Source organism: Corylus avellana, chromosome 3 (genome assembly GCF_965113065.1).
Source record: "Corylus avellana chromosome 3, dhCorAvel1.hap1.2, whole genome shotgun sequence".
NCBI lineage: Eukaryota > Viridiplantae > Streptophyta > Magnoliopsida > Fagales > Betulaceae > Corylus > Corylus avellana.
In genome coordinates this window covers 13181087-13206840 of record NC_142492.1, presented here as the reverse complement: position 1 = coordinate 13206840, position 25754 = coordinate 13181087, and the positions used below count along the sequence as shown (strand labels likewise).

The 25754-nt window shown below is 35.4% G+C and overlaps 1 protein-coding gene across 1 annotated transcript; it reads left to right on the top strand.

Annotated features, from left to right (window-relative positions):
* Positions 1–18637: 18637 nt before the first annotated feature.
* LOC132175232 (cation/H(+) antiporter 18) lies at positions 18638–25536 on the top strand. Its single transcript, XM_059587101.2, has 4 exons — positions 18638–18776; positions 21771–21988; positions 22841–23842; positions 24148–25536. The coding sequence occupies exons 2-4, from the start codon at positions 21785–21787 to the stop codon at positions 25390–25392; spliced, it is 2451 nt and encodes an 816-aa protein (XP_059443084.2). The 5' UTR covers positions 18638–18776; positions 21771–21784; the 3' UTR covers positions 25393–25536.
* The last annotated feature ends 218 nt before the right edge of the window (positions 25537–25754 follow it).

Sequence of the window (25754 nt, the reverse complement as noted above, 5' to 3'; positions counted from 1 at the left end):
TATATCAATACACTTAGCTATATTGTTTACAAAAAAAAAAAAAAAAAAAATGCACTTAGCTACAGCGTCCAAGGAAAATGAGTTTACCGAACAAAGCCTATAAAAAGGAAAAGTTATGTGTATAGAATATCCATTCTTATTTCTTTTTCATACTGATTTAATGATGAGAAATTAATGCTAGGCTCCAAGGTTTCAACACTTGGACCATTAGAGGTGGACAGGTTAATTGTTTATTGTATATCGATTGTTTATAGACACGAATCGATATTAATCATATGTCGCTAGAAGTCAGTTGATAATCAGTAAAATATTTTTATTCCGACGTCAGTTCGAATCGATTAATCGAATAATTAACCGATAATAAATTTTTTTTTTATTTTAGTAAAATGATGATTACAAGAGCATTAGCTAGGTTTTTTTAATAGAACATATTAGTTGGTGGATTCTAGGACCAATTTATGAATAAAACATATATATATATATGGTGAACTCTTATTGTATTAATTAATGGGCTCATTTAAAAAAAAAAAAAAAAAAAAATTGGTTTAATAAGTTATTTTAGCCCAAAAAAACAATTTGGGCCAGAACAATCAATTTTTGGCCCAATTAAGAAAGTCAACGATTAACTGATTAACCCAACTAATTTTAACAGAAATATCCGCTTAACCGAAACTTTTGAAATAAATTATTATCGAAATGTAATCAGTGAATTAACTGATTTAACCGACATTTTCACTTAACTGAACAAAAAATGACTCTATCGAACCGAAGCAAACCAAACCGATACCTACTGCTACCTCCAAGTATATCTCATAGTGCTAAATAAGCCAATTCTAATTGCATTTTTGGTAGATTTTTACTTTTGGTATTTTTTTTATTTTTTATTTTTTATCTTCGTTTAGGATCATGAGCGGAAAATGTTCATATCTATAATTCCTTTTTCCACTCCCACATTTGAATTTAAAATAAAAAAAAAATAATAAAAGAAAAAAAGAAAAAGAAAAAGGCCCTGCAGTTTGCAGCATGATGAATATCACCGCATGAGAAAGTAGAAGTGGCAGATAAATTTTTTATAAAGAAATTGTCTTGGAAATAGCATGCTTGGAGTTATTCAAAAAGAAATGAAAAATAGCAGTTACCTACTATTACTATATTAAAAAAGTACACTGATAATCGGTAAATAGGTAAATGGCTCGCGTTCTGCCAAATCCTTTTACGTGCCGTGTTGGAGTCTCATCTGTCAAGCGCGGCAATACGTACCCCGTACAACGGTGGAACTAGACATTTTATATTGGGAGTGTCGTTAAAAATTTTTTAGTGTCTTAAAAATTTTCTTCATCTTAAAAATTTGGTAATTCACACAATATATGCATCACCAAAAAAATATTTATAAAAGTTCATTAATATGTGCTCAAATTTATATATTAGAAATGTAACATGTCGGCACTAAATCAAAAAGGCAGAAATACGCACAAAAAAAAAAAAAAAAAAGCCTAGAAATGCACTTTATGGTCTCTTAGAAGTACAAAATCATTAAGTATCGAATCTAAATAAAAAAATTCATTTTGATTTAGATGCCTATGGGTTTTTCCATTTCTGGATAACCAGACTCCATAGATACATACATATAGGTTTACTAACTTTTATTCAATTTTCTAGGCAACCAAACAGAAGATAATTAAAAAAAAAAAAAAAAAAATTACAAATAGAAAAGATAAATATGTGAGAATTAATAATCAGAGATATCAGATCATGACCTAATTTGGCAGTTGCATCATCGAGTTCGATCGTTCCCACGCCACGCCTACAACCTCAAGAAATTGATAAAATAAATCAAAAAATTCAAAATTAAAACTAAGTAAAAGAAATAAACTAGAACAAAAATCTAACACAAAAGCGACTGAGAGTCAGAGAGGAGGAGTTACTTTGCTTAGTGATGATGATGGTGGCGCCTAGACACGATATGGGACAAAAGATCCTCAACCCCACTTTGCTTGACAACCTTATTGAAGATAGCAAGGTAAAAACTGTGTTGAGAAATCATGGCAATACTAGTAATATTGGAAGTGCCGTGTCTTGGGTAATGGGTAAGTAAAAAGATTTTTTTTTTAATTTTTTTTAATTTTGGGGTGAGAAAAAAAAAATTAAAAAGGCACCCCCAAAGAGTGTTGTGGCTCCGCCACTAAAGCCGTTGGATCTTACTCCTTCCAGGTCTAGATTTCCTTTCAGGCTACCTATGTCTCCTACAAACATGATTGATTTAGACTAGGGACAACTAGAGCGATCTAGATCAAGCCATGACTCAATGGGAGTAGAGAATGTTTGAACGAGATTATTTATCCGTTCGAACATAAAAGATAGAAATTGTCATCCCAAGTTCGTTCGAACGGCACTTGAAACGGGTTGACTTTAAGTGCTTGGTATGGATTGAGAGTTTTATTCCCACTCAAAAGGGTAAGTAGTTTCGTTCGAATGTGCTGTGATAACTTTTTATAAACCGACTTATTTTTTATTTTTGTACTATTTCATGGATGTAGATCATAACTTAACCACGTAAAATCTCTCATCTTTAGTTTCTTTTATTCCGCATTTCATTTTATATTTTCATAATATTATAATTTCTTTCACAGTATCATAGATCAAATCTCATTAACTAATTATCTCGATATATAACTTAATGGGGTAAAGATATGCACGCCGCGTGCAAAAATTTTTTTTTTTTTTTTTTAAAAAAAAGTTTAAGACACAAAAAGTTTAAAAATTCCTTAAAAGTGATAAAGGTTGGATTGGTAAAATTTAAACCATTCAATTAAAATAATAATTAAGATTTTAAAGTCTGTTGTGCAGTTACTCAAAAAAAAAATTAGATGGCTCTTGTTTAAAATTTCAAACCTTGTTCAAAGCAAAAATCAAGGAAAAGTTGAACGGAATGACAAGAAATGTCTGGTTTTCATCTTTTACTCATTTCTTGTCTATCTCCATGTTGAGTATATGTGTGAGTGTAAAGAGAATAGAATCTCGCATTTGAAACATATAAGAAGTGTGAATGGTTAATATAGTATTGTTCAGATCCAAACTCATGAGCTTGGTTTTTTCTCTTTTTTTTTTTTACAATATATATATATATATATATAGTAGGTAACTGCTACTAATATTATGAACTCAGCTTAAGCTTTTGGATTGTGTGGTGTCTCAACATACTAAATTATGGGCTTAAAAAAGGACTCCAAAGGTACATTCTCTATAAAAGATTGACAAATTTACCATTGAATATGTAACACTTCTCTTTTTTGACCACCTCGGCTCATTCGATTTCATGTCAAACAACAAACATAAGAACATTGTAAGATGTCCATTGGGCCCAGATATTGTGGATTTGCCCGGAGTAAACATGGACCTTTTCCGTTGAAGTACTTGGTGTGGATCTGCACACTAATCCAGAAAATTGGGCTGATCATCGTGGCCTATTAGCCCATAAATCTAATGGCTTCTACCGAGCTAAATATAACATGTAGCTAAGGGTGTAAATGGAAAAAGAGAAAGTACAAAATTTTCCCCTTGCATGTGATTGATTTGATTGGTCACCTTTTGCTTAAAAAAACAAAGAAAAGGAGAATTGTCTCAAAAGTCCTTCAGTTTTCGTCTTGTGATAGATAGATAAAGACATTTAAAGACATTTACGACTCCAAGATGAGTGATCAAACAATTTAAGTATCTGTCAATCCATAAGATTGAAGTGAGCATCTCATTAAAAGCATGGGCCTGAATCCCAGAAAGTGCCCAAGAGATATCTACTCGGGATAATACATTATGAATTTGTTACCAAAGAAACGTAGAGATAAAGTAGGCATTAAATTATAGTAAATTTATATTTAAAATGAATTAGATTTCATTTAGATTAGTTTAGATTAGTTTGTTATCAATATTTTTATATTAGAGATATCTATTTGTATTTCAATTATCTAGTTATTTTTTTAGGTTTATATTAATCCCAAAGCTTAATAAAATGATTAGAGCTTTACTCTAAATCTAAGTCATTGTAATCTTCATATTTAAATGATTATATTTTAATAAAATGGATTCAGAAAATTAATCCCAAAGCTTGAGTTTGAAAAGGGTTTTTAGGTTTCCTCAAAATCTAAAAGGTCTTAGTTCCCTTAGAATCTAAAGTTTAGGTTCCCTCAGAATCTAAAATCTATCACATGACGTATTCACGTAACAGAATTCTAGAGGATCATGATTCAGATCTATTGGTTCTAAACCTAAAGGTTTGAAAAGGTTGGATCAAAGTTGCCTATAATTTCTAGGGTAGAAATTATTATTTTCAAAGTAATTATATAAGTGGTTGAGTGAGTGGTTGAAATCTCAACTATTATTTTCAAATTAAGTGGTTGAAATTTTGTCATATCAAGAGCTATCACTCTCAAAATATGGATAAATATTGTAACGATTGAAGGGATAAATGTTGAGTTGTTAAAAGTCATATATGTTGAAATGTGTTAATATAAAAAATTCTCAACTATTTAATTTGAAAACAATAGTTGAGATTTGAGGAAATCTTCTGATCCGTAGAATGCCCTTGAAATTTTAAGAAATCCTAATCCAAAGTGCCCAAGTTAATCCTCCCTCCTATGCCAAAATTGAATCATTTAATCAAATCCAAACCATGCAACTATGGGATATATAGTTTATGCAATTTTAGCAACAAAAAAAAAAGAAAAAAGAAGTTGTGGAAAGATAATATATATATAAAACTATGTCCTACTACACTTGTCCCACAAGCTTAAACTTATAGGAAGAAGTAAATTTAATTATTTAATCATTAGTTTAACACTCCCCCTCCTCACGTGTAGGCTCAAACTCCCTTTTAATAGGTGATGCCAACACATAGAATATTTAATTTAAATGGGGGTGATTTGACGGAGTCAATGTTTGATCTCATGACCTTTGGTTTTGATACCATATCAAATTACCAATTAACATGACAAGGGCCAGGGAAAATACCGTCATGTACGTGAAGGAGGGTGTTGAGAAATAATCTCACATTGCCTGTGGACAAGACTTTGGGCATGTTTATAAGGAATGAACAACCTTTTCTTATTGAACTAGTTTTATGAGATGAGTTAAGCTCATGAATTTCTTCATGGTATCAGAGCCTACCACAGGACGAATAAGGCCCACATTACTTACTACATGACAAGGACCAGGAAAAATGAAGGTATTGAGAAAGAATCCCACATTTTCTGTGGACAAGACCTTAGGTATGTTTATAAGTAGTGGACAATCATCTCTTATAGAACCGATTTTATGAGATGAATTAGGTACATGAGTTTCTTTAGACCCATCACAACTTGTCATCTCTATATCAGGTGGAACATAAATGGTACTTAGTTAAAGTCAATCATTTCAAGAGAATTTATGCAAGGGCTTCTTATTTAAAAAAAATTAAATTTAGCTCATAATGCAATTCTTATATTAGTTGCACACATGAGACTTTTTGTAGACAAGTAGATTATTTTAGTGCCAATGACATGAATATTATTGGTATTCATGACGATTAGAGTATATTGTGAGATGTGATTTGATATTGTAATCTATCCCTCAATATCAAATCATATCCCACAATATACTCACACAATGACAAATTGCATCGTAAGAATTGATCATGCACACATGCTTTCAACATATTTGAGTGATTGTTTATTATGACTTATTATGTATAAGATATGGTAGATGGAGATGGTGTTTTCATTTTGTACGGTGGAAGATATATATAACAACTAGTGGTTCCTTTCCTTTATAAGAAGCAAAAGCTTAATTTGGGAGATTAAGTCACCCTCTCATGTGCCTGACATCTCTATTCTCTATTTTTATATAAAATTTGGATAGAGATCTTTCATGCATTGGTTTGTCTATTCTCAATTTAACTATAGAATGACTTGATCCGTTTGTTTCGACATAAAATATTTTTGATGTTTAACTCGTACGAAAAATTCACGCCAGCGGAAAATGGTCGGCGACTTCAGGCAACATTTGGCAAAGGTCTGGCAGTTTGAGGATGAGGAAAAACTCAAACTTGGAAAATAGTTTACGAAATTTAAAAACAAAATCTATTTTTGAAATTAAAGAAGTTTTTTTTTGTTAAACCGAAAATATTTTTGATTTGACTATTCTTTTCGGTCGCACCACACACCGAAAAATACATAAAACATTTTTTAGAAAATATTTTACATCGAAACAAACAGAGTTTAACATTAAGTTACCGAACTTCTCAAACGGAACTCACTTTAAAATTGAGTAGTTTTATTTAGAAAACTGTTATACAATTTGATGATGTGACAATAACTATTAGCAATTGGATTGACATTTAAAAAAAAATAATAATAACACCAAGAATTGGTTTCATTGCCACATCATGAATAACACCAAGAATTGGTTTCATTGCCACATCATGAATAACACCAAGAATTGGTTTCATTGCCACACCAAAAAAATAATAATAACACCAAGAATTGGTTTCATTGCCACACCAAAAATAATAATAACACCAAGAATTGGTTTCATTTGCCACACCAAAAATAATAATAACACCAAGAATTGGTTTCATTGGTTTCATCGTCCTATCTTTTTAAAGATAAAGGAAAAAATTAACATGCTTCCCCGTTTATGCGAAAGAATCTTCAATTGCACTAGATTCTACTACTTAAATGAATTTTAAAATACTTTATTAATTGGTATGTGCCTACCCAAGGAAGGCTTTATTCATCTATATATGTGTAGACCTTCAATTTTTTCTTTTCTTGTTCCTACGCTTTTGGCCTGCAATTTTCAATTTTTTTTTTTTTTTTTTTTTGAAGGAGCAATTTTCAATTGAACATGTTTCTTTACTATCTATTAATTAGAAGGAGAAAAAAAAAAATGCTATATTAGTGTACTTATCTATTACCCACAATTCAAGTCATCACATGGAGTTTATACTGTAGCCGATAAACAGTTTTCTTTTCTGTTTTCAAAAATTAAAAATACAAATTTTCTCATAATTCTTAACAAATAATATAAAACATAGAGTACCTTTAGGAAATTTGTCGCACCTTGTTATAGGAACCGTGCAAGGACTTGTTGGAGCCCCTAGAAGGACTAACGGGGGCCTCATCTTGCTGAGGCACCCTTATTGCAGATATGGTAGTACAAGTCACCTCTTTGTTTTGTTTTGTTTTTTTTTTTTTGGGGGTCGCCCTTCCATACGAGAGTAGAGGGCTGACTTCGCCTCTCCTCATAATTTGTAACGATCTAAAAAGACTAGTTAATTTAGAGCTTTTACAAAATTGCTTGTAAAACTCAGTCGTCTCACTTACTCTATATGAACTACTCATCTTTTTAATGTGACCCGGAAGAGAGTGATCAAATATGATTCAACTTATAGGACTAGTATCAAACAAAAAAGATAAAGATAAACTCCACCCATAAAAAGAAATAGTAAAACAACCACACACATACTTAGATAGACAAGACTTTTCAATGCCCTAAACTTTATATGAAACAAAAGTCTAAAAGACATTACAAAAATCTAAAATAGTAGGCAACAAATATCATCAGCAACCCCAATCTGGCAAAGTCAACTGATATTCATGAGGCCAAGTGAAGAGATTGCGTAACTATAAAGCAAATTACAATAACAATTAATCCTACTCATTGCTGCCTAACATGCACATTACACGTAATGAATAAATTATAGTAAAATATAGTAATTCGAAAAATCTTAAACTTCTCAAAATCATTATTAAAGTTGATAATTAACTTCTTTGATTACTTTCGTTAATCAAACAATCTAGATTATATAGACTTACAAGACCAAATAGAAACATAAGAGAGTCCCTTCTATTAGGATGTGGTATAAAACCTCATTTTATAGCCTTTAATAAAAATTTGACACATCGTATAAAAACACCAAATACAATAAAAATGAAAATACCGTATCTTGAATTCAAATCAATCACATGAATTTTTCTATTCATTCTAACCTAACGCTTGCCACCCACCACCGAACCCTCCACCCACTTCTAAGCCTCCAAAATTGGAGTCTTCAAAATCAATTAAGACGGTAGCTTCGGTGGTTTTGTCAATGATTTTATCAATAGGTATTTTGTCAAGAGAAGAAAAACTATTTTGTGTAAATAGTTATACTATATTTTGGTATTTTAAGCTTAAATGTATGTTTCCTATTCGAGGGTGACATCATGATTGAAGTTATTATCGAAACGTAATTGAAAGCCAACTCTTGGAGACACGTATGACATCTTTTAATCCCGTAGAGACTTTTAATACTACTAATAATAGACTCCAACCAATAGATAATAACTAGATAATAAAAACACGATAGATTTGCTAGTGAAACCTTTTGTTCTCATCCTTTGTCTTACCCCATGTTTGATACGCAACATAAAAGGTCCATTTTATGGTGTTTGACATAGTACATGACGACCGACAAAGGAAAAAAAATAAAGAAAAGAAATGGTAAAAATAGCTTAGGACCCATTATTGATTTGTAATTTTGCCTAATTCATGGCTACATTCATATTGCTATCACATCTAGCACACGTTGGACTCAAATAAACCAAATATTTTAATGATGAATGATGATAGAAAAATCAAATGGAAAGTGAATGGATATAGGGAAATACGATCTTTACAAGTGTAGTGCTCATATTACAATGCGATTAGGATAACTTATAGAATATGAAGAGGGGGCTGTGGGTTTTAAAAAAGGTTTGGAAAAACTCCATAAAAATTTAATGAGCTTTTACTCGTTTTAACGCTTAAAAACTTTTAATTAATAACTTAAGAATATTGAATTTTCAATTTCTTTTAATTATTTTATTTCGAGCAACTCCAACAGCTTAGCTAAATGAGATATACTAGCTACACTTAGCTATTTTTGTCATTTTTTTAGCTCCAACATAATATTAGCTAGAATACTTTAGGAAAAATTACAGTTTAGCTCTCCAAAGTTGACAGCATTTTTCAATTCGAATACTAAAGTTTTAATTTTTATAATTCACCGCTACAAAGTTTCAATTTTTTTCAATTCAACCATTCCGTCAGTCGTAACTGTTTTGACTGACGGAATAGTGATCACGTGCGACATACGTCATCACTTATGCATCTTTCTTCCCCAGAATGCCTCTAAAATCTCTCAATGTTCTTGATCTCTCGTTCCTTGCATCGCCCTGCTTCTCCAGCGTGATCACCATTGAAGGACTTGAGCAAAGCTTCACGCCTTCAACAAATTCAATTTCATCCTAAATGGTTTACCACACAACAACATAAACACCTTCCCATCTTCAATTATCAATCAGAAAATTAAAAAAAATAAAAATAAAAATAAAAATAAAAATCCCATCTCCCAGTAACCGAATTCACTCTGTTTTTACAAGTAATGCTCTGCCTCGCTACTGAGCAAAGGTCAGAAAAGAAGAAGAGAGTGTTTGAGACTTCTACTTTGTTTGCCGTTGTCGTCTCCAACCTTGCAACCATTACCAACTCCGACTCTTCTGCAATTAAAGTGAGAGAGACCCATTTAAGGAAGCAGCTCAAATCAAAGCAGAATACAAAGCTAGACAGAGAGAGATACAGAGAGAATCAGAGAGGATTACAAAAATTGGAAAAATTTGGAACGGAATTTCTTGAACGACAACACGCGAAAAAGGTCAGTTTGATAATTGAAGGAAACAAGGTAAAAAAAAAAAAAAAAAAATTTGGAAGAAGAAAGAGATGAATCTTTGATGAGCCATCCCAACTAGTATTGTTGCAGGCAGAGATGGTCACAAAAGCACATGGCACATGCCACAATAAATTGCAGAACATAAAGTTGGTAAAAGCTGATTGTCGTTCAAGAAATTGGCGAGGATTATTGGAACGCGACAACACGCCAAAAACCACCAACGTTGGCGAGGATTACCGTCACCTCCGAGAGGTCCAAGAACGGAAACGACACCATCGCCTCTGCCAAGGTTTTCGTCGATGGAGTGGAGGTGACGTGTCATCTCTGGTTGGGATAATTTTAGGGCCACTTTGGGAAAGAAAGATGCCGCACGTGATCACTGTTCCGTCAGTCAAAATGGCTTTAACCGATGAAATGGCTAAATTAAAAAAAAATTAAAACTTTGTAGGGGTTAATTGCAAAAATTGAAACTTTGGTGTTCAAACATTGCCAACTTTAAAAGAGTAAACTATAATTTTTCCAATACTTTAATTGCTAATTTGCTATAGTGAGTATCAATTTAGTGCTATTCACTGTAACACACTAAATGAATAAAATATTATTTCTAACTATTGCTTTTTCTTTGTTTATTGTTTTATTATTCTCCTCTTTTTTACTCAAAACCATTTCTTCTTCTTCTTCTTCTTAAACACATCTCTCAAGCCAACAACATTTATTTCTTCTCAATCACACAAATCATTTATTTATCCTCATCCTTTTTCTCTTTCCTCTCGCCCTTTCTTTTTGTTCTTTCCTCCCTCCCTTCTCTCTACCTTCCTCTTTGTCCTCTTTTACTGCTGAGTGATGTGGGTTTGAGCTCTCCCCATTCTTAAACTGTTACCATTATGAATAAGAAAGAGCTAGAGCTGATTCTTGCCTTTTCTCTTTTGATTTGCTTGAGATAAAGTGTTTGAGGAGCTAAAGAGTGAAGATGAAAGAGGAGGTGGAATTGGGGCTAGTAGCTTTCGGTGAGAGGAAGAGAGAGAGAGACGGAAGGCTAGAGAGAGAGAGGGGAACAAAACAATTAAAAAATAATAATTTGACAAAATCTTCTTAACCCCTTCAAACTATCACCCCAATGACAATATCCCCCCCTCCCCCGTGCAAATTATCAATTGTGACAATTTACCCCTAAAACTACTAAAATAATGACAATGTACTCCCAATGGTAACAAAATGACGAAATTACTCTTACTAAAATAAAAACAAAAATACGAAAATTTATGAAAAAGAAAAAAGAACGAAAAAACTAAAAATAAATAAAAACATAACAAGGGTGCCGGACCACTCCTGGATGGTGGCCGGACCACCCCTAGGTAACTAGGGATGGTTTGACCACCCATAATTTCTGAGCAACCAAACTAAAATGGTAGGAAAAGGAAAAGATGATGTTTATTTAAAAGGAAGATCAACAAAGAAGCATTAAAATAGACATTTCAGAACCATACATCAAGAACTAAATTTTAAAACTTTGGGGAAACTTTACTTTGGCCCCCTAAACTTTCACTTGATTTTACAAACCCCCTTGAACTTCCAAATCTCTCATTTTGAACCCCTGAACTTTCAATTACTCTCAATGTGGACCCCTCCGTCAGATTTTAAACGTTACATGACGTTTATACCCATGACTTTTGTATAAAATTCCAACTTCCAAAACGTTTTTTTATTTATTTTTTTAAAAATGAAAATCAAGGACATTTTGGTCTTTTTGTATTTTTAACAGCTAAAATTAATGGAATGGTTCTAATTGAAAATAATTGAAAGTTCAGGAGTCTAAAATGAAAAATTTGGAAGGTCAAGGGGGTTTGTAAAATTGTGTGGAAAGTCAGTGGGTCAAAGTAAAGTTTCCCCTAAAACTTCTCTCTATTTTCTAAGCAACCAAACATGCAAAAAACAAAAGACAAGAAAGGCAAGAAAACGAACCATTGTGGGTTTGAACTCCTGCTTCTTTTGCATTTCCAGCAAGTCTTGCTTAAAAGATTGCTGCTTTTGCTTTGACTGTTTCTTGGAGGCCGCTGCTTTGCCTTTCTTGGGCAAGGCTGTGGCTGTGAGAGGCTCTCATGGTTCTTTTTTTTTTAGGTAGTCATCGGTCGGCGGAACCGGGCTCGGCGATGGTTGGGAGACCTTCCCAACCAAGGCGACGATGCCTCATTGGCTGATGGGTTTTTCTCCTTCAATGCCTTCCTCATGTTCCTTGGCCTCCTTGTAGGGACTGGGTCAATGGGCATCTCAGCAAAGGTCTCAGCCATGGTTGTAGATGTTAGAATATACGGAAAATATAATCCATAATTATGCTGATATCAAATATTCTCTATTTATGGGTTGATTGTAATCAAATATTGAGATTGTAATCAAATCAAGGGGATTTAATTACAATAATTATATTTAGACATTACCCTATAAATAGAGACCTTTGTATTATAAACAAATCAAGTTAATAAGCACAATGTAGCCCCTAGGGGTATTCCGAGTGGTGGATGTAGGTGTCTAACACTAAACCACCCGTAAAGTTCTTTGTATTTATTTTCTATATTCCTTCCGCTATAATTTTCGCATCATCATTATTTGAATATGGTATCAGAGCCACATGACATTTCTCATTGTTCTACTACATCCACATGCCACGCTCCTCTATACGCCACCCCCAATCATCATGCATCGCCTCCGGCCATCACGCTCCACCCAAACTCTCTGTCGGCTCAGCCACTTGCCGCAAAAGTTCCTTGATCATGGAGGTGGACGCACAGTTCAATAGATTGGCCACTGGACGTCCCAGATCTGCCCAAAACGCCGCCATATCATTCTTGACGCGCCTCCATGTGCCTCCCAAAGTCTCTGTCATTTCGCCACTATCGCTTCCGCCATAGACCGCCACCGTCGTCCTCTTCCAACTGAAGGACCTCCGTTCGACAAATCTTCCATCGGCGATTCCAGATCGTCCTAGCCCGATGCTGTCAGAGTCTCCATGTGCCTTCAAGCGCCATTGAAGTCTCTTGCGAGTTTGCCTTACGTGCCGCCACACGCTGCCTATTCTTCTGCGTGTAAACGCACGCGCCAGCGACTGTCCAGCACCTTGCACGCCACACCAGATCCTAGCCTGCGGATCCACCACTTGTGCATCACACCATATACCTACCTGCCGTGTACTTGTAGGTTCTATTCTCCTTATGGTGGGAGCACAACATCAAATCACAACCCTGTGGCTTCACATGTGTACGCCACACTGGATTGTGGCCTTGAGGTCCCACAAACCCTCCCATACACTCGCCCACAACAAATCATAAGCCAAATCAGCCAAGCTGACCAGCTCTCTTCTACAGTAGCCGCATCAGAACTTGTGCAGCAAAAAAAAAAAAAGAAGAAGAAGAAGAAGAAGCGGTCCAAGGGTGACTACATCACGTGCGTCACGCGCCGGTCAGGTTTGGTGCGCCGATCTGATAACCGTCCAAGTGTGCTCATTTTTCTTTCTATTTTTGGCCCAAGTTGGCCATTTTTATTTTTGGCTCATTGACAACCCTAACCCGTTGTCGGCCCCTTTTTGAATTTTGGCCCGTTATCGGCTCCTTTTATTTTTGGCTCATTGTTAGCCCTTTCCCATTTTTGGCTCCTTTTAGATTTTGGCCCATTGTCAGCCTCTTTTGAAGTTTCACTCATTGTCAGCCCTGACCTGTTATCGACCACTTTTTGGATTTTGGCCTGTTGTCGGCCCCTTTTATTTTTGGCTCATTGTTAGCCCCTTTTAGATTTTGGCCTATTGTTCGGCCCCTTCTGAAGTTTTGCTCATTGTCAGCCTTGGCCCGTTGTTGGACCCTTTTGGATTTTGGCCCGTCGTTAGCCCCTTTTGAATTTTGGCTCATTGTCAGCCTTGGTCCGTTGTCAGCCCCGTTTAAAGTTTGGCTCGTTGTCAGCCTTGGCCCGTTGTCGGCTTTTTTTTGAATCTGCATTCACCAGCCACCTGCCGCTAGTAGCCTTCACCATCCACGGCTCATTCTCGGCCTCCACCACCGTCGTCATCATTGTTTCAGATTTCAAACTTAAGGTTCCAGAATATTTAGACAATAATTGTATTTAGACGTTGGTGTCTAACACCGAATCACCCATAAAGTTCTTTGTGTTTATTTTCTAAATTGCTTTCGCTATAATTTTCGCATCATCATTATTTCAACAGTAGAGAGAGAGGAAGAGAGATATTTGAGGTGGTCTGGCCACCCTATTATATTCAGTGGTGGCCGATCCACCCTCTAGGGGCGGTAGACGTGCCAACCATTTTGAACTACCCTTGTTTTTTTTCAACTTTTTTATTTTTTATTTTAAATATATTTAATGTTTTAATAAATATATATATTCAAATTTTTAGGGATATTTTTGTCTTATTAAAAATGTTATAAGGGTAATTTTGTCATTTTGCTACCATTGGGGGGTACATTGTCATTGTTTTGGTAGTTTATGGGGTAAATTGTCGTATTTAAATAAAATAAAGAGTAGAATAGAGAATCTGCTAGAATATTTATAAAAAGCAATAGCTAAAATAAAAATTTGCACTTTTTGACTAGCTATTTAAGCTAGTGTTGCTGGAGATGCTCTTAAGATTTTTTGTTAATTTTTGATAAAATGCCCAAAATACCCCTATTTTGTTTTTATAAAAAATGCAACAGGTTGCAAATATATATATATATATATATATTAAATAAACATATTCTAATAGAATGAGTAGAAGTTCAAGGGGAGGTTTGTGAAGTGAAGAAATTTGTGGCCTAACTCATCTCATAAAACGGGTTCAATAAGAGAGAGTTGTTCACTCCTTATAAATATGCCAAAGATCTTGTCTACAAGCAATGTAAGATAATTTCTTAATACCCTCCCTCACGTGCCTATTTTTTCTGGTCCTTGTCATGGGGTAAGTAGTGTGAGCCCTATTTATCTTGTGGTAGGCTCTAATATTATGAAGAAATTCGTGAGTCTAACTTATCTCATAAAATCGGTTTAGTAAGAGAGGGTTGCTCAAGCCTTATAAACATGCCCAAGATCTTGTCTACAAATAATGTGAGATTATTACTCAATAGTTTCACCCAAAAAGTTGAGTCAAAAGTTGTTATTTATTTATTATTTATTATTTTTTTGTTGAAAAATATGCGTTTCTTTTAAAAATGAAGATAACATTTTTTAAGAGGAAAAGTCTTGCCACCCTTTTAATAAGTAACATTTTTTAAACCGCTTGATGCAAGAGACGGCTTCAATTTAGTAATATTAAAAATGGAGTTAAAATTTCTTCGAGATTCCTTATCCGGGGTTGTGAGACTTATTGTTTGAAGTAGTCTGGAAGAAGCCTACCTACCGGAGGCAAGTGAGTACTGCAATCTTTTTTGGACCGACAAATAAAAAATTGGACCGACACAAAACAACTGATTAAACTGCATGTCTATCTGATGATCATCCAGTATATATGATAAATTTGTTTAATCGGCCATCATTCTATTTAAGCTGTTTAATTACACATCAGTTGAAGGAAACTTTGGATCTGGTCAATTTCTAATAGTCAACCTATGAGAAATGCGACACACAACTTTTTTTTTTTTTTTTTTTGTAAATACCTTTTGCTCCATATCCATTTTTTATTGGGTCCTTCATGAATAATGCACTATAAAATAATTGGAGAATATGTGGAGGACCATACCACCATGAGAAGATCCACCCAACTTTAATTTAGTGGACCATCCACAGTTGAAAACAACTCAACCAAATTCTTATGGACGGATTTTGACATGCTATAATCGTTTAGGGGAATTGGGAGACTATTGGAGGACCGACCAAATCCTCAAAACTAGGTATACTCATAAATTTTCCGCACATTCACACACGTACATCATGCCCTCTAGCTCTCATACTCTTTCCATTCACTTTCCTCTCCAACAAATATACTGACTTGGGTGTTAGAGTAGCTTTGGTCTCTCTGAACCAGCGGTTTCTAATTATACCTCTCCTTTCGGTTGTTGAGAAAATTGCTCTAATAATCTTAATTAAGAAAAGATCAAAAAAACTAATCCGGGTTCTGTTTATTAATGTGTTTTGAGCCTCCTTTTTTTTTTTTTTTTTTTTTTTGAAAAAATGTTCTAAAAATCATTTTTAATAAAATGGCCAAAAAACATATTTTTTTAAAAAAACTTAAAAATAAATCTTTTTTTTTTCATTTTTTTAATTTTTATTTTTCAACATAATTCAAAAAAGTAACAAAAACATGAGAGGTGAATAGGATAAGAGTAATATTATAGGTCTTTTTAAAGTCCTTCTAGAGCCATCCTAAATGTGATGTGACTTTTAAAATCACCCTTAAATTTGAAATGTAATTTGTTGACTTTTAATCATTGATAATTTTAAAATCCACATCATATTTAAGAAGATTCTAAGAAAATTTTAAGAAGACTTATACCATTAGTCATCAATTACAGCAGCATGCCCAAATGGACATTTCCATAAGGTTGACTTCCTTATGGTATATTCCGGTGGGTCGACATGTATGATTCCTAGTGACGGAGGGAACACGTGAATGGTGTGGATGAGTAAAGTCATCGTCAAAGCCGATTTAGAATGGAAACGTTTTTTCCAAAACTCGGTGAGTGCTGCAGCCGATATAGACGGAATAACGTTGACTATAAAATGATAATAAAAATAAAAATAAAAATAAAACAAAAGAAGTAATTAGAAGAACTTCAACATAAAAGACCAAGAAGTACTAAAAAAAAAAAAAATCTCGTGTATCAGCATCTCGTGTATCAGCATTGTGTCATATGATTAAGATGATTAGGATCCCTTAATTAAAACAAATTAGAAAAAATAATTATAGAATGAATTGTGAACAGAATTATCTCCCGTTAGTTTTTTTTTTTTGACATGTCCGCACAAGAGGGGGAGGGGGATTCGAACTAGTGACCTCCACTTCATTAAGTGTTGTCCTAGCCGATTGAGCTACCTCTTGGGGACTTCTCTCCCGTTAGTTATACTTGAAGTGTATTTTTGTCTTTGTTTTTTGTTTTTTGTTTTTGTTTTTTTGTTTTGTTTTGTTTTTGTTTTTTGTTTTGTTTTTTGTTTTGTTTTTTTTCACGTTTTGAGGGGACAAAAATACCCCTCATGAACATGATAGGATCCTAATTCGATGAAATTGACTAAATAATCATTGGTAATTAATGAATCTACTAAATGAAGTTTTAACATTGTTTTTAATTTTGATGAAGGCTGTCATAGTGCCACATCAACACTAAAAATATTGTAACATGTGTCCCATATAGTAAAAAATATATTAAATTATAAATTATAAATATATAAAAAATTAATAATAATAATTAAGCCCAAATTAGATGAGGGGATGGCTGGCCTTGGGGTGGTTTGGCCCAGCCACACCCTATGGCCCACCCCATGGCCGGCTTAGGGTTGTGGAACCACCTCCAATTTCACCCAAAGGGAATTTTTGAATTTTTTATTATTACTTTATATATTTTTATTATATGTTACATGTATCGCAATATTATTATTGTTGGCGTGATATTATGATGGTTTCTGTCGAAATTTTATATGAAGTTTGGTGCATTGACCTATATATTTGTAAATTTTGCTTACCACGTAGAGTTTTTAGTCACTTTTTTGTACAGCCGCTCCGGGATTGGTCAGCAGAATGATTAGTTTTCACGTTTCTTGTTAAGTTAATTATATGATTTCTTTAATGAAAAGTATATTCCTTTTACAAAACATTGTAAATAATTCGGCATCATCGAGATTAAAGCATAACTTATCTTAAATTGACTGGCTTGTCAATGTCATGTTCCAATTAATTAATATAATTTTATGTTTATATATAAGTGATCCAACTAATTGAAACATATCACGAATTGGATATCTAATTAATGCAGGGACAGGTGGATAGGATATTGCATCTACATGAAGTACATAGAAAAATTAAACCTTGTAAAAGAAAATATTAAATGATCTTGAATTCATAAGCAAAGTCGTTCTTTAAAACTAAGTCGAGTCATACAAGGAACAAAGACATCAATAATTAGTCAAAAGTTGGGAAAATAAAAGATATTATTAATTAAATAATTAAATGTATTTTAATAAATTTTTTCTAAACTAAAAACATAAATGAATAGTGGTAAAAAGGGTGGAAAAAGTTTACTTGTTGACCCGACCGCCTCAAGACCTAGGCGAGTGAGACCTTCTGCCTTTTTTTTTTTTTTAGCCAATAATGAGAAGGCTACAAGAGGGGGCTTTTCCTATTTTTAATTCAAATGAAGAAAATGAGAAGAAAAACAGTCGAGAATGTTTCCGAACACCGAAAGACAACATTCCAATCTTGAGATGCATGCACAAAATAAGCTTCATTGATGGTAGTAGAAGACGAGAGACGTTTGGCGGCAACATAGATAATATTATCAGTAGAAAATTTAACAACCATAACTGCGACTAATAAATCTCCCTTAACCGCAACAACAAAGCATTGCAGTGAAACATGCATCGAAACTGGGCGAAAAACAAAATCTCTACCCAATAATAATAATACAACACAAGAGTATTATTATTACGAGAATAATTTTTTTTTTTTTAATAATCGGGGTATTTATTATAAAGTCACCTTTTCACACGATGGATCATTTTTTAAACATATTTAGAGGAAAATCAATGGAAGTCAGTTACGGAGAAAGAGAACAACTAGATGATCACTTCTATTATTAATGTACAATTATTAAATATTAAAAAAAAAAAAATATTTGTTTTATCATATTTATCAAAATATCCCCTTAGTTTTATGCAATTGCGTGGCTATATATGAAGTGCTCTGTATCTCAACCTGGTTGCATTATATAAGTCTTTGTTTGAGAGCTTTTCTCTCAACTCACAAGCACCGAAGCACGTCCATTTGTTTCCTGATTTGTCCTCGGAGTTGTTAAGAAATTACTCCACCGGAGTCCCGAAGTAAATGTAGTAGGCTGGTCGTCGGCGTTTTCTCGGAGGAATTAAGATCCAGGTGACACATCTCTATCTTTTCTCTTGGACTCGTTTGGATGCCGAGAAATCTCCTGGGAACATGGAAATGCAATATATAGTACTCCATGTGTCCAAGTTTTGGTTCTTTTCCCGTCGTTTCTCGGCAACCAAACGGGTCGTATACTGTTTGTTTCTTTTACTCTTTCCCAATGAAATTGAAGTGGGGTTACCATAATTTATATCCTTTCTTGTTTCTTTCAATTGGGCATGTCTGGAAAATTGAAAATTTCACGTCGTTTTTTGCATTGAGAGACGACATCACGGAGCTCCGGTAGGAGTACTACTTATAAATTTAAGGGTTAAATACTAAATTAGTCCCTAGGGTTTCACAACTTTATTTTTTCCCCCCTGGGTTTTCATTTTTATCATAGGAGGTCCCTGTGGTTTTGATAAGTGACCAAATTAGTCCATCCGTTAGTTGACCGTTAGTTGACCGTTAAACTGGACATGTGGACCAATCAGACGTCGACACGTGGCACATATATTAATTTTTTTTTTTTAATTTTTTTTTAATTAAAAAAAATGTTTTTTTTTTAAAAAAACATTAAAAAAATATATTAAAAAAAAAAAAAAAAAAAAAAGAAAAATCGGAAAAAACTGGGGGTGGCCGAGCCACCCCCTTGGCAATTTGGGGGTGGCTCGGCCACCCCCTTTGGCCATGGGGGTGGCCAGGCCACCCCCATCTGGCCGGATGGGGGTGGCCGAGCCACCCCCTGGGCACCAGGGGGTGGCCGAGCCACCCCCTTGGGCCCCAAGGGGGTGGCCGAAACCACCCCCGGTTCCCACTGGGGGTGGCTCGGCCACCCCCATGGAGCCTTGGGGGTGGCCGAAACCACCATTGGTGGTGGTTTCGGCCACCCCCAAGGCTCCATGGGGGTGGCCGAGCCACCCCTTGGGGCCCAAGGGGGTGGTTTCGGCCACCCCCTTGGGGCCCAAGGGGGTGGCTCGGCCACCCCCTGGTGCCCAGGGGGTGGCTCGGCCACCCCCATCCGGCCAGATGGGGGTGGCCTGGCCACCCCCATGGCCAAAGGGGGTGGCCGAGCCACCCCCAAATTGCCAAGGGGGTGGCTCGGCCACCCCCAGTTTTTTCCGATTTTTCTTTTTTTTTTTTTTTTTTTTTTTTAATATATTTTTTTTAATTTTTTTTAAAAAAAAAAACATTTTTTTTAATTAAAAAAAATTAAAAAAAAAATTAATATATGTGCCACGTGTCGACGTCTGATTGGTCCACGTGTCCAGTTTAACGGTCAACTAACGGTCAACTAACGGATGGACTAATTTGGTCACTTATCAAAACCACAGGGACCTCTTGTGATAAAAATGAAAACCCAGGGGGGAAAAAATAAAGTTGTGAAACCCTAGGGACTAATTTAGTATTTAACCCTAAATTTAATGGGGCGTAGAGGGCATTTTCGTCCCCGGATCATGCAATTTCCGCAATGGTTCCGCTTTTGCTTACGCGTGATTCTGAGTCACGTACCCTCACAGTCATTGGTTGTCTTGTCGATCTGTTGACATTAGATTTTTCCCTTCGTATCGAAAATACAATAATGCCCCGATCCATGCAGAAAATTATGGCCCCATTAATGTAATTTAATGCTGGTGTAGTTTCCACGCTGTGACACTTCTATTCAACATCGACAGCCTAGGTTTTCTCTGTTTAATATTAGCCTTTAATTTTTTTTTCTTGGTCAAAGAAAGGGTGAAGCAAAATCGCACGGGTCGTCCTTAGCACGCCAATGCAATTTTTTTTTTTTTTTTTTTTTTTTTAAATATTAAAAAAAAACTTTTCCTTCACGGTGTGCTAAGCACGTCGTGTAATCTGTATCACGGCTCAGAAAGAAAAAGAAAAATAGGTTTCGAATAGCTTTGGGAGATCTTGTTTGGTTGAAAGACAAGAAAAATGAGGTCATTGGGTCAATAAAAGTGGCCACTAATTGTAAAGCTTAGGTTTTGGTTATGTTTGTTAATGCATTTTATGAAGCTTTTTCTGTTTTATTTGAAGAAGTGTTCGGATAGTGTTTTTGTTTTTATTTTAAAGTGTTTTACGTTTGAATTATTTGTTAATATTTTCATTTTGAGAAAGAGAAAAACAAATAGAGCCTTTATTTTGATAGGTTACTTGACAAGATATATATACTAGGAGATCGACAAACCATTTCAAATATAGTTTAAATTTTGTTTTGTTGTATTTAATGACGTTATTAAATGATATGATACCATATATCTTCCCTTAGATTTACCTACCAAACTACTTTTTGTTTTCTACAATATCTTCTTTTTGTTTTCTTGAATGAATAATAAAACTTCTCTTATCTTTTCTTTATACTATTTAAATATTCTTTAAATTAAATGATAGAAAAAAACAGAGAAAAAAGAAAGCCATTTAAATGTTCTTTCAAATAAATGATAAGAGTAAAGAGAGTGTTCCCTTGATTTAAGGATCACCAAGAGAGTGGATTTTTTTTTTTTTTTCCTATGTTTAAGAAAGAGTATTAATCCTTAGACGGACATGGATTCCTAAACAATCCAAGAATTAGAAATTGTTTCATATATTCTCTTTTTTGGTCGGCCTAAAATTGAGATGGCTACAAAAATCAAGCTGTACCATGTGACACGTACGCAACCATGTGCCACACCCAAATACGTGCCACATTGATCTTACCACCTCTGCACACTAATCATCTAGTGAATCTAGAAGAAAAGTGTTATTAATCTATACGATTTCTTTCTTTCTTTTTTTTTCCACGTAATTTAATTAATTACAATGCTCTTCAATCCTAATACAGATAGGATCGATGTTGAACTCTGATACAACTCTGATTCAATTTATTCTTTAAATACAGATACGACTTGTTCGATGTTTCTGTGCAAAGCGTTGAAGAACTGACTATATATATATATATATATATATATATATATGAGACTATTTTTGTTCATGTTCTGAGAATTGGGTTTGATTAATTTGGTGCAGAAAAGAATAAAAAAATGGCTAGCAATGGTACAATTGCAACTAGTCCATGTCCAGCAGCCATGAAGGCAACATCTAATGGGATGTTCCAGGGGGATAATCCTCTTGATTTTGCACTCCCTCTTGTCATCTTGCAGATATGTATTGTAGTTGCACTCACCCGGATTCTTGCTTTTCTTTTGCGGCCATTGAGGCAGCCTCGCGTCATTGCTGAGATTATTGTAAGTTCTTTTCTTTGTTGTTTCTTTATGTATATATGTGCTGCTTTTGTGTTCTTTATAATAATTAATAAGGATTTAGATACGTATCATGATCAACTTATAAGCAGTTCTTGCACGCTTTCCGTAAGTTTAATATATGTTGTTTTGATTTTCCGGCCACCTTTGCATCTTGATCAGTTCTGCCTCTATAATTGAGTGTTCTATACTGTCATTGTCTTTTTCTTTAATCGAAAGTTTTGGAAATGTTCTGCTCTTTGGCTGAACTCAAGCTATTAAGTTTTGATGTATGTTGTATCAGAATCAGTCTTCTTGGATTTGATTTCAAGAGAAACTCTTTAAAATATCATCATTTTGAGAGAGAGAGAGAGTATTGCAGAGTACTGTAAACTTTGAAGAACAGATGCAGTAGTATATGAGTTTTAATTTACAAGTGATAGTGTTTACTTTGATACCTAGTTAATGTAGATAAAATTAAGGGTTTAATTTAGTTATCTTAATACTTTTCAGAACTCTGGTGCTTGTTATGTCTCCAGCACTTCCAATCTTCATGTGTCTGTTATTTGTGACAAACTGGACTATACTTGAGATGTTGTTCTTGTTGAGGGAGGGCTTGTTTGAGATTGCGTTAAGGAGTTTAAAAAGTGTTTTTAGTACATAAAAAACTTTGTTTGACAAAAATTGGTATGTTTGGTAAAAAATACTTCTTTAACAACGTTCAGAAGGAAGTTTAAAAATGAAATTTGTATTGTGTTCCATAATGGAAGAAAGTTTCTTGTTGGCATTTGATTACAGCGATAGATGTCTAATAAAACTATACATATAATTGACTAAAATGTCTGCATTTTTTGGCAGGGTGGAATATTACTTGGCCCTTCAGCGCTAGGTCGCAACAAAAACTATCTAAATGCAATCTTTCCATCAAGAAGCCTCACAGTGTTGGATACATTAGCCAATCTTGGCCTGCTCTTCTTTTTATTCCTTGTAGGCCTAGAGTTAGATCCAAAGTCCCTCCGCAGGACAGGAAAGCAGGCTTTAAGCATAGCCATTGCAGGAATTAGCTTTCCCTTTGCATTAGGAATTGGAACATCATTTGTCCTCCGGGGAACAATTGCCAAAGGAGTAGATAGGGCCCCATTTCTTGTGTTCATGGGGGTGGCACTTTCTATCACTGCATTTCCTGTATTGGCCCGTATTTTGGCTGAACTCAAGCTACTGACTACTGATGTTGGCAGAATGGCCATGTCTGCTGCAGCAGTCAATGATGTGGCTGCATGGATTCTGCTTGCTCTTGCCATTTCCCTCTCCGGCACCGGCCGCTCTCCGTTGGTTTCGTTATGGGTGTTCTTGAGTGGGACTGCTTTTGTTCTCTGCTGCATAGTCTTTGTCCCCCCTATCTTTAATTGGATGGCGCGGCGTTGCCCCGAGGGTGAGCCTGTAAAAGAGTTGTATGTATGTGCTACTTTAGCCGGGGTTTTGGCGGCCGGGTTTGTGACTGATTCTATTGGAATTCATGCCCTCTTTGGTGCATTTGTGGTTGGAGTAATTATCCCAAAGGAAGGGCCTTTTGCAGGTGCTCTTGTGGAAAAAGTTGAGGATCTTGTAACTGGTCTTTTCCTTCCTTTGTACTTTGTCTCAAGCGGATTGAAAACCAATGTAGCCACTATTAAAGGGGCGCAGTCATGGGGTCTCCTTGTATTAGTCATTTGCACTGCCTGTTTTGGGAAGATTCTTGGTACTGTAGCAGTCTCCCTCCTCTGCAGAGTACCTGTTCATGAAGCTCTGGCTCTAGGGTTCCTAATGAATACCAAAGGCTTGGTGGAACTCATTGTCCTCAACATTGGCAAAGACAGAAAGGTAAAATCAGTTTTTGGCCTCCTAACATAACCTAACACATCAATGCCATTAAGTAATTTTATTTAGTAGATTTTTGTACCACTAACATACAACTCGATAATGTAGTAGTTAAAATTAGCTTTTAGATTAGGGCTTGTGTAGAAATATTGTTCAGTAGATTACTATATAACTAACATTGATTCAAAGGCTCTGATTTTCACTATTACGTCATCCTAGTTATATGACAGTCGTATAGCAGTCAACTAGATTGCATTACTTTATTACGTGTAACTGGATTTGATGTAAGCCATGGATTTTTGTTACAGGTATTGAATGATGAAACATTTGCCATCATGGTTCTTATGGCTATCTTCACAACCTTCATTACAACACCTCTAGTCATGGCAGTCTACAAGCCAGCTAAGAGAACAAGTAAAGCCACTCACATGCACAGAACAATTGAGAGAAATGACACAAAATCACAACTCCGGATTTTGACCTGTTTCCACAGCACAAGAAACATACCCGCCATGATTAATCTCATTGAGGCTTCACGTGGGATAGAGAAGAAGGAAGCACTCTGTGTCTATGCATTGCACCTCATGGAGCTAACCGAGAGGCCGTCTGCAATATTGATGGTTCACAAGGCAAGAAAGAATGGCTTGCCCTTTTGGAATAAGAGTCGTCAATCAGATTCCAATCAAGTTGTTGTTGCCTTTGAGGCCTTCCAGCGGCTCAGCCGAGTGTCGATTCGCCCAATGACAGCAATATCTTCATTGACAAATATATATGAGGACATATGCACGAGTGCTGAGAGGAAAGGAGCAGAAATCATAATTCTCCCATTCCACAAGCACCAGAGGTTCGATGGAGCACTCGAGACGGCTCGAACTGAGTTCCGTTGGGTCAACAGGAAGGTTCTTGAGCATGCGCCATGCTCTGTGGGGATCCTTGTCGACCGTGGACTTGGTGGAAGCACACAGGTTGCTGCAAGCAATGTTTCCCTAAACTTAACTGCCCTTTTCTTTGGCGGCTGCGATGATCGTGAAGCCGTTGCTTATGCGGCTCGGATGGCGGAGCATCCTGGTAATAGTTTGACAGTCATTCACTTCCTAGCAAGCCCAGAGATTGTAGGGGAAATTGTTGAAGTTGATGTTGGTGATGGTGATGGCTCCAACACTTCAGCAGCAACCAAAGATGAAATCTTTCTTGCTGATTTCAAGCAGAAGACTTTGAATGACAGCTCAATCAAATTTGAAGTGAGGTTTGTGAGAAATCCTGCAGAAACTATTGATGTGGTGAGGGAGGTTGGTCGATGCAATCTCCTTTTGGTTGGTCGGGTGCCTGAGGGTCAAGTGGCTGCATCTTTGAATGTTAAGACTGACTGCTCAGAGCTTGGACCAATAGGCAGCTTGTTGACTTCCCCGGACTTCTCAACTCCAGCATCAGTCCTGGTGGTGCAGCAATATCATAGCCAGAGATATTTTACTCCATTTTCTTCAAGGAGAGTGTTGCCTGAGGATGTCTCTGTGGTGCTGCAGCCTCCTGAGGAAGATTTAGAATCCAAGTGATTGGCTTTTTTTGGCCCAATAATGAATTTCATAGCTACTGTACAGCAAACAAATATATATAGATTACAATTTTTTTGGATTTCTTTGCATAATTAATTCTGTGATGATTAATTATTGTCTTCGACCAAAACGTTATCATTCATTAAATTGTCAGAGGTTATACTTCTGCAAGTCTCCTAGATATCTCATTTACTGTCTTTGGTCTTTTGGCCTTTAACAAGTCGTTTTCCTCAGGATGTTCCAAACATATTGACAAATAAATGGCTAATTCAAGAATTCTCCTCTCTTTGCAAGCATATTAATTCCATATTGTATTCTCAATCAAATTTATGATAGGATTCCCTTTACAAAACTCCTATAAA

What these genes read in the sequence shown, in the direction of transcription:
- LOC132175232 (XM_059587101.2), top strand. Translation starts at nt 21,785, where the DNA reads ATGGCTAGCAATGGTACAATTGCAACTAGTCCATGTCCAGCAGCCATG. An exon ending in GCGTCATTGCTGAGATTATT is followed by an intron (nt 21,989 to 22,840) that starts GTAAGTTCTTTT and finishes ATTTTTTGGCAG; the next exon opens with GGTGGAATATTACTTGGCCC. An exon ending in ACATTGGCAAAGACAGAAAG is followed by an intron (nt 23,843 to 24,147) that starts GTAAAATCAGTT and finishes TTTTTGTTACAG; the next exon opens with GTATTGAATGATGAAACATT.